This window comes from Sus scrofa, chromosome 15 (assembly GCF_000003025.6).
Source record: "Sus scrofa isolate TJ Tabasco breed Duroc chromosome 15, Sscrofa11.1, whole genome shotgun sequence".
Classification (NCBI taxonomy): Eukaryota; Metazoa; Chordata; class Mammalia; order Artiodactyla; family Suidae; genus Sus; species Sus scrofa.
Window position 1 is genome coordinate 121,289,560 of NC_010457.5, and position 8,945 is coordinate 121,298,504.

At 52.2% G+C, this 8,945-nt stretch overlaps 1 protein-coding gene across 1 annotated transcript; it reads right to left on the reverse strand.

Annotated features, from left to right (window-relative positions):
* On the reverse strand, positions 590-4,489 carry TUBA4A (tubulin alpha 4a). Its single transcript, XM_001928335.6, has 4 exons — positions 4,354-4,489; positions 2,345-2,567; positions 1,884-2,032; positions 590-1,634 (listed from the first exon to the last, which is right to left on the reverse strand). Exons 1-4 carry the CDS (start codon positions 4,354-4,356, stop codon positions 663-665), a joined length of 1,347 nt encoding a protein of 448 aa, XP_001928370.3. The 5' UTR covers positions 4,357-4,489; the 3' UTR covers positions 590-662.

The window sequence follows — 8,945 nt, forward strand, 5'->3', positions numbered from 1 at the left end:
CTTTTAATGGCACAGCCCTAGGCCCCGGCAAAGCGGCAAGACAGACAGTTTTGCAAAGCTGCTGGGAGGTGCAGTGACACAAACAACCCTAGGAGATCGCCCTTGTTCCCTCCCATCCCCCAAGCTTATGACTAGGCTCCATGCCCAGGAACTCTGGGCCAGCGCAGCCCCACTCCCAAGGCCTTATAACACACAGAGGTGTCTGGGCCAAGCCTCTCGTCCAAAGCCAGTGAATGCAGAGCAGCAGGAAGAATAGGGTAGCAGTCTAACTCGCAGATACAGAAACTGCTGGGCTTAAACTCCTACTTGGAAAGGAAGTGAAGCCTCGTATCCTTTAACAGCTCATGGCTGGACAGACAGGTCCAGGAGTCAGTCCTCATTTCCCCCTTATCGTGGGCGCCTCTAGGATCATACATGGGATCATGTTTCCTGGGCCTGGCAAGGACCCCTTGGCAGGTCTCACCTTCAGCCATGGAAGGGGAAAGAGTCATGAGCAGCAAACAGGGCAGCAGCGGAAGCAGCAGCAGAAATAGCAGCGGCACAAAAGGGGACGGCAGCAGAAGCTTAAGCACTCACAGAGGGGACAAGAAACCGCGCAAGGAGGCTGTTTATTTCGAAATGCTTTTGCAATAAACATAGTGAGTGGGCTCCAGGCAGCTGTTCTATTCTTCTCCCTCATCCTCGTCCTCATAGGAGTCGATACCCACCTCCTCATAATCCTTCTCCAGGGCAGCCATATCCTCCCGGGCCTCAGAGAACTCGCCCTCCTCCATGCCCTCGCCCACGTACCAGTGCACAAACGCCCTCTTGGCATACATCAGGTCGAACTTGTGGTCTAGGCGGGCCCAGGCCTCGGCGATGGCGGTCGTGTTGCTCAGCATGCACACGGCACGCTGCACCTTGGCCAGGTCACCCCCGGGCACTACGGTGGGGGGCTGGTAGTTGATACCAACCTTGAAGCCCGTGGGGCACCAGTCCACAAACTGGATACTGCGCTTGGTCTTGATGGCAGCGATGGCGGCATTGACATCCTTGGGCACCACGTCTCCTCGGTACAGCAGGCAGCAGGCCATGTACTTGCCATGACGGGGATCACACTTCACCATCTGGTTGGCAGGCTCGAAGCAGGCGTTGGTGATCTCTGCCACCGACAGCTGCTCGTGGTAGGCCTTCTCTGCAGAGATGACTGGTGCATAGGTGGCCAGCGGGAAGTGGATGCGAGGGTAGGGCACCAGGTTGGTCTGGAACTCCGTCAGGTCCACGTTGAGGGCCCCGTCAAAGCGCAGGGACGCTGTGATGGAGGAGACGATTTGGCTGATGAGGCGGTTGAGGTTGGTGTAGGTGGGACGCTCGATGTCCAGGTTGCGGCGGCAGATGTCGTAAATGGCTTCGTTGTCCACCATGAAGGCACAGTCTGAGTGCTCCAGGGTGGTGTGGGTGGTCAGGATGGAGTTGTAGGGCTCGACCACGGCTGTGGACACCTGCGGGGCGGGGTAGATGGAGAACTCGAGCTTGGATTTCTTGCCGTAGTCAACAGAGAGCCTCTCCATCAGGAGCGAGGTGAAGCCAGAGCCGGTGCCGCCTCCAAAGCTGTGGAACACCAGGAAGCCCTGAAGTCCTGTGCACTGATCAGACTGAAAGGCAAGAAAAGAGCAATGTGGTGAGGGGAGAGCACTGAGGAAATCTTCTGGCTCCACAAAAGCCTAAAACACCTCAGGAGTCAAGGCTAAGTAAGACTAATGAGTGTTCCATAGCCATAGCAGACTCCGGCACATGTACAATTAGAGATGACCCCATGAAACAGATCTGAAAAAAAAAAAAAAACTGTTTCTGACCACCAGCATCATCTCAAGAGCTCCCTCCCTTCCATCCCAAATTCTCACCAGCTTGCGGATCCGGTCCAGTACCGGGTCAATAATTTCCTTGCCGATGGTGTAGTGACCACGGGCATAGTTGTTAGCCGCATCCTCTTTCCCAGTGATGAGCTGCTCTGGGTGGAAGAGCTGCCGGTAGGGGCCATTTCGGATCTCATCTGGAAGGACATAAACCACACCGTTAGGGCACAAACCACAAGGCGGGGCTCAGCACAGACCCCCCCTCCCCCAGCCTGGCAGCTGTGGTCAGATGTATGGAAGAGCTCATGCTTCTGCCAGCCTGAGATAGCAGTGGGTGAGAGAAACCCAGACCTGCTGCCCAGCCAGTCTGCTATCAACTTGCCTTCTTTAGTGTCTAGCAGGGCAAGGGGTTTTCAGGGCCAGGAAAGCCAGGTCTAGACACCCTCACTCTAGACAGAAGCTTAGAGTCACTTTCCATTCCCTCCATTCCACCCCCCTCTTCCTCTCACCAATCACGGTGGGCTCCAAATCCACAAAAACTGCCCGGGGCACATGCTTTCCAGCACCAGTTTCACAGAAGAAGGTGGTGAAGGAGTCGTCTCCTCCACCAATGGTCTTGTCACTGGGCATCTGCCCATCCGGCTGGATCCCATGTTCCAGACAGTAGAGCTCCCAGCAGGCATTGCCCATCTGGACACCTGCCTGCCCAACATGGACTGAGATGCATTCACGCTGAAGGATAGAGAGGGAGGACACGGCATAAGCCCCACATACAGAAGTCCTTACCTCATGAGCCTTTCTCCCACCCTATCACCTACCAGTTTGGATGACTCAGTTGGTTAAAGTGGAGGCTTGGGGCTGGGCAGAGGTCAGAAGAGGCTGGCAGCCTGCCCAGGCTCCCCTGCATAAGACTTCCCAACTAGGGGCACCCAGTAGGGCAGGCCACTTCCTCAGCCTGCTTCTCCGTGGGGACCTTGTCAGGTAAGAGCTAGGGCTCCGCATGCTCCCGCCACATTCATAGGACACTCGGGGAGGACGGAGAGGGCGAGTGCATAGGAAACAGGCGAACACTGCAGTAACTGAGACAAGGACAAGTGATCTTTCAGCTGTTCCCAATTCCTACTCCCACAAACCAGCTCTCAACAGAAGAGACAGAAGGTCTTCCAGAACTATGAATGTGTGTAGCTAGAAGTCCCCTGTTTGATTAATTCTTTGCTTTGAGGATGAACAACTAGGATGTCATATAACCCTCGCCCCCTTTCATTCTTGCGGGCTGCAGGGGTGTCTCAGCCTTCCAGTCTGGCATCAACTGACCACATGAGCCATCAGGATGCCCTCCTCCACTTTAAATCCTATCTGGCTCTGGGATCAATCCCATCTGGCTGCTCTCCCCACCTCCACCCCCACACTCTGGGTATCTTCACCACCTTCATCCATTGCGGAGCAGGCACTGAAATTGCAGAGAGCAAAAAACGGCAGGCACCCGCAATAAGGGTTGTGGGCACTGGGGCCCTCGCTGCCCTAGGCTCATCCCTGCCAGTCTGAAATTAACCTCTGAAGAACCAAAGCGGTGCAGCTGCAGGGCCGGCGCAGCCTCCCTTTTCAACACCGAAATGGCGGGGTGACGGTTTCCAAATACCCAGAAGAGGAAGCGGAACCTGCGGTGAGGCCTCAGAGGTAACCCGCCTGGCCCTGGACAGGGTGAGCGCCATCCTGCACTCCGGCCCTGCATTCGTACTCCTTTAAGATTCTTTCCAAGTTACATCCCAGCGGAAAGCGAGGATTGGATTTCGGCCCCCATCCCTGGGCTATAAATACCACCCCCTACACACACCTCTTTCCCCTCCCCCCAACCTGGCCCCGGCCCGTGCTCTCGCTCAGCGCCAGCTGTCTCTGCCCGTCCGCGCACCCGGACTCCTGTTGGAGAGAGTCCGGCTCGCCTCACGAGGCCGAACCCCATTCTTGCCACCCCTCTAGGCTCAGAAGAGGGGTGCTGAGTCACGGGTGGGAGGCATGAGGGTAGGAGGGATGCTCACGTAGTCGGAGGAAAAGGTGATGGTGGACCAGGTAATCTGACCCCTTTCCACTTTCTTGCCCCGAGCACGTGTTGGGTTAGTTCCAGGGACTAGGGAGTGAGTGGGAGGCTAGGAGCCGAGGGCAGCCGAACGGGTCTCCCTCGCCGGCAGAAAGGACTGGGCGCGGGACCTCGTGACTCCCCCCAGGAGGGTTAGGGCACAAATGCTTGCAGAGCAGAAGGAGATTCCAGAGGACTCCTATTTGCTAGTGAAGAATCCCACCCCACTCCACCTCCTTCCCCAGGCTCCGAAAGTGGACAACGCTGCCCACCCAAAGTCACGGGGAGGGGGTGGGGTGGAAAGAATGCACCCCCCCCCAGAAAAAAAACCTCCGCAAGACCTAGAACTCCTAATGGAGGGCCCCGAGCATCCCGGGAGGGAGGGTCCCCGAAAGAGAGGGGACACTTGTGGGACAGGCACGATGCTGGCGGGGCCGCACTCACCATGGTGAGTCCGGGCGGTGGGTCTCACGTAGAGTCCGGGTGACGGGTCTCAGTGAGAACTGCGCTAGCTGCAGTGCCGCACCGCTCTTATACGCGGGGGGCGGGCCCGCGCGCTCCGACCGCCCACTAATAGCTGGGCGGCCCAGAGGCCCCGCCCCCGGAGGGTAGGCGGCCGTGAGGGGTTGGGCCCCGGCGAGTCCCCTCCCCTCAGCGTGCCCGCGTTGCTCACCTGTCGGACGTGGGTTAGGAGTAGCGACCCGGGCTTTAACCCTTCCCTCCTAGTTTTGAGCCGACACTCCGAGCTCCCAAGCTCCGCGGTTGGGACGCTGGGCGCGGTGCCAGGGCGTGTCTCGCCTGCACCTGCATCATGCGGGCGTCTGTCGCTCAGGTGTTCTGACTTAGGCCGGGTGCCGTAGAGGCTGTTTTTCCAAAGTGGCTGCACCCAGCCTTCGCCAGTGCCCTCCCCGCCCCGCCTCCCTGGAGGCTCCGGCCGACTGCCTGGCTTTGGCCCGTCCCCCAGGATCCCTCTGTAGCCGCACGCGGCCTGATGGTCCCCGGCGGGGACCGCTGGCCTTCGCCGATGCCTGTGGGCGGCTGAGGACCCGGAGCTGCACAGCCTGAGCCCCAGGTTGCCGATCCTTCCGGCTGCTCCGCAGAGCCGACCCCACAATCTGTCAGCGAGGGCCGACCCCCAGAATCTGCCAGTGCTAGCCGACTGCCAGCGAGTCAGAGGTCCCGTCATCAGAGCCGTCACTATTAGCTGGGCCTCGCCATGGCCACCTGCCCGCTTTCCTGCTGGAGCCCTATATGACCTTGGGCAAGTGACTTAACCTCACCGAGTCCTTGGCATCTTCACCGGTGAAGAGGAGACAAGATTCCGCCCAGAACGCGTTGTCGTGAGATAGCACAATGTTTGTTGACTCTGAGGAGGAAAAAAAGAAAATGGAGATTCTGACATTATGGTTGATTTTGATTTTACCATCCTCTTCTGTCCCTAAACCATGGGCAGGATTTGTGACTTGCATCTCAACACCCTCATCGCTCAGGTGGACGTCTTCACTGAAGCTCTTCCCTCTTTTTATGTTTCATTTCTGTTTCTTGCAGGAATGGACTTTTCAATCTATGTCTGCTTTCCTTTGTGTGCCTTACATTTCCTAGCTGTCTCCTTTCACTGGGAAAGTCATCAGAAGTGCCCTATATGCCTACTGGCACATCCTTAAGAAACCTGTCTCCAAGACTAGTCACTTGAAAAAGACTCACTTGCTTCTCCTATCACAGTGTTTCTTAGGGCCAGGGCTGGTGAGTATACAGCATAGTAGGATAAAATAACTAACAACGGCAACTTTCTACCAACAAAATAGCTGACTGACACCTTATTTAGGCAAGGTGTAGCAAGGGATGCAATGAAAGATGACAAAGTCTTTTTTCCCAGTAGACTTGCCATGTGGTTGGGAGAACAAGACATTCATAAAAAAGAAAACTGGCAAGGGCATATAATGAGGCTGCTTTGGGAAATGCAGCTCATGGTCTCTATAGAGCAAAGGAGCCTTGGTGATTACAAAACACATGGCCTCACTTACAGAATGGGAGAAAATAGTTTCAAACGATGCAACTGACAAGGGCTTAATCTTTAAAATATGCAAGCAACTCTTACACAACTCAACAGCAAAAAAGCCAACAACCCAATTGAAAAATGGGCAAAAGACCTGAATAGACATTTCTCCAAAGAAGATATACAGATGGCTAACAAGCACATGAAAAAATGCTTGACATCACTGATTATTAGAGAAGCACAAATCAAAACTACTATGAGGTACCACCTCATACCAGTCAGAATGGCCATCATTAATAAGTTCACAAATAGCAAATGCTGGAGAGGGTGTGGAGAAAAGGGAACCCTCCTACATTGTTGTTGGGAATGTAAATTGGCGTGACCACTATGGAAAATAGTATGGATGTACCCCAGAAAACTAAATATGGAACTACCATATGACCCAGCAATCCCACTCTTGGGCATATATCCAGACAAAACTTTCCTTGAAAAAGGCACATGCACCCACATGTTCATTGCAGCACTAGTCATAATAGCCAAGACATGGAAACGACCTAAATGTCCATCAACAGATGATTGGATTAGGAAGATGTGGTGTAGATACACAATGGAATACTACTCAGCCATAACAAGGAGAAAAATAATGGCATTTGGAACTAGAGACTCTCATACTAAGTGAAGTCAGAAAGAGAAAGACAAACACCATATGATATATCACTTATATCTAGAATCTAATATAGGGCACAAATGAACCTTTCCACAGAAAAGAAAATCATGGACTTGGAGAACAGACTTGTGGTTGCCAAGGGGGAGAGGGAGGGAGTGGTATGGACTGGGAATTTGAGGTTAACAGATGCAAACTATTGTCTTTAGAATGGATAAGCAATGAGATCCTACTGTATAGCACTGGGAACTATATCTAGTCACTTATGATGGAGCCTGACAATGTGAGAAAAAGGAATGTATAAATGTATGTGTGACTGGTGCTGTACAGTAGAAAATTGACAGAACACTGTAAACCAGTTATAATAGAAAAAATAAAAACCATTAAATAAATAAATAAATATATATTTTTCTCTTTTTTTGCCATTTCTTGAGCCGATCCCGTGGCATATGGAGGTTCCCAGGCTAGGAGCCGAATCAGAGCTGCAGCTGCTGGCCTACACCACAGCCACAGCAACACCAGGTCTGAGCCGCGTCTGTGACCTACACCACAGCTCACGGCAACGCCGAATCCTTAACCCACTGAGCGAGGCCAAGGATCGAACCCGAAACCTCATGGTTCCTAGTTGGATTCGTTAACCACTGAGCCATGGTAGGAACTCCAATAAATAAATAATTTAAATGGAAAACAAAAAACCCCACATGGCCTCTTGCAGACCTTCTCTGGTCCTCTTTTTTCCCTTGTGCACCCCAACCCCAGCAGCCTGAGTATTTTAAGAGACTTGAGCTATCTTAGGCAAAACTCCAAGCTTCTTTGCCCTTCAGGTTCAACTTCTTTCTTTTTAAAACTGGGATTAACAACTTCGGATCGTGAGGACCAGATGAACTTGAGGGATGTGAACATACAATAGCAAAGCATGATATATGTAGCTGTCTTGACTCTTAAGGCATTTGATTCATTTACTTTAGTGTGTGTAGCATGTCGTGCTGCAGTTATTCGTGTCCATGTCCCTCTTACTACAGAGCAACCTTGTTGAAGATAAGGATTGTGTCTTATTCATTTACTTCTTAATTTTTAAATTTTTTTGTCTTTTGTCTTTTGAGGGCCACACCTGAGGCATATGGAGATTCCCAGGCTAGGGGTCTAATCTGAGCTGTTGCCACTGGTCTATGCCACAGCCACAGTAACTCGGGATCTGAGCCGCATCTGCAACCTACAACACGGCTCCCAGCAACCCCGGATCCTTAACCCACTGAGTGAGGCCAGGGATCGATCCTGCAACCTCATGGTACCTAATCAGATTCGTTTCTGCTGCGCCACGACACGAACTCCAGGATTGTGTCTTATTCATTTTTGTGTCCCTAGTCCCTAGTATGGTGCTTAGCGCATGGTGAACATTTGCTAAGTGTGTGCGTCAGATGAATTGTTTCACTACAGAAATGGGACTAAAATGGAGGTAGAATGCTAAGAAGCTCGAAGCTGCAAATTAGCAGCCTGGAGGCCAAGTTCCCTCTCAGAAATGTTTTATTTGACCCTCACAGTGTTAATCTTCCTAGCATTTACAATATGAAAAAAATCAGGAATTATCTTTGTGTGTAGCATCCCCAAGACCACCTCCAGGTTAGGAGATTTGCTAGACAGACACAACAGGACTCCATAAATGTGAACTCACAGATCAGGTTTATTACAGTGATGTAGGAACAGCACTCAGCTGGATAATAAGGGGGCAGGGCACAAGTGGAATCTGCAGGTATCTATGCCCTCTCCCTCCCATAAGGTTCACAGAGTGTACTCTTCTTCCAAAATGAAAGTGGAGTGACCGTTCCCTGCAGTGTTTCTGCCTAAAAAAGCCCATTAGAGACTCAGCACCCAAGGTTTTAGTGGGGGCTGGTCATGGGCACCTCTGCCTTGCACGTACCAAAATTCCACTCATAGAAAAAAAGCAGGCATTCAGCATTAATCATATCATCTATGCACACCCTCTAGGTACAATAAACCGTCCTTATCTGTTAGCTGTTGACCAGGAATATTATAGGATCCAGGTTCCCAGATGCCAGCCAAGGGCCAATCTTGTGAGCAGGACTTTCTACAGACGGCAGTCTGAGACCAGCTATGTTAACTCTTTTCTGCACAGTCATGTAAAAATCCAGATTTCTAGGAGTTCCTTTTGTGGTGCAGTGGAAAGAATCTGACTAATATCTGTGAGGATGCGGGTTCCATTCCTAGCCTCTCTCAGTGGGTTAGGGATCTGGTGTTGCTGTGAGCGGTGGTGTAGGTTGCAAATGTGGCTCGGATCCCGCATTGCTGTGGCTGTGGTATAGGCTGGCAGCTGTAGCTCTGATTCAGCTGCTAGTCTGGGAACTTCCATATGCGACA

Coding starts and splice junctions, on each gene's coding strand:
- TUBA4A (XM_001928335.6), bottom strand. Junction 2,033..2,344: donor TTTGGAGCCCACCGTGATTG/GTGAGAGGAAGA, acceptor ATGTCCTTCCAG/ATGAGATCCGAAATGGCCCC. Junction 1,635..1,883: donor TGGACCGGATCCGCAAGCTG/GTGAGAATTTGG, acceptor CTTGCCTTTCAG/TCTGATCAGTGCACAGGACT.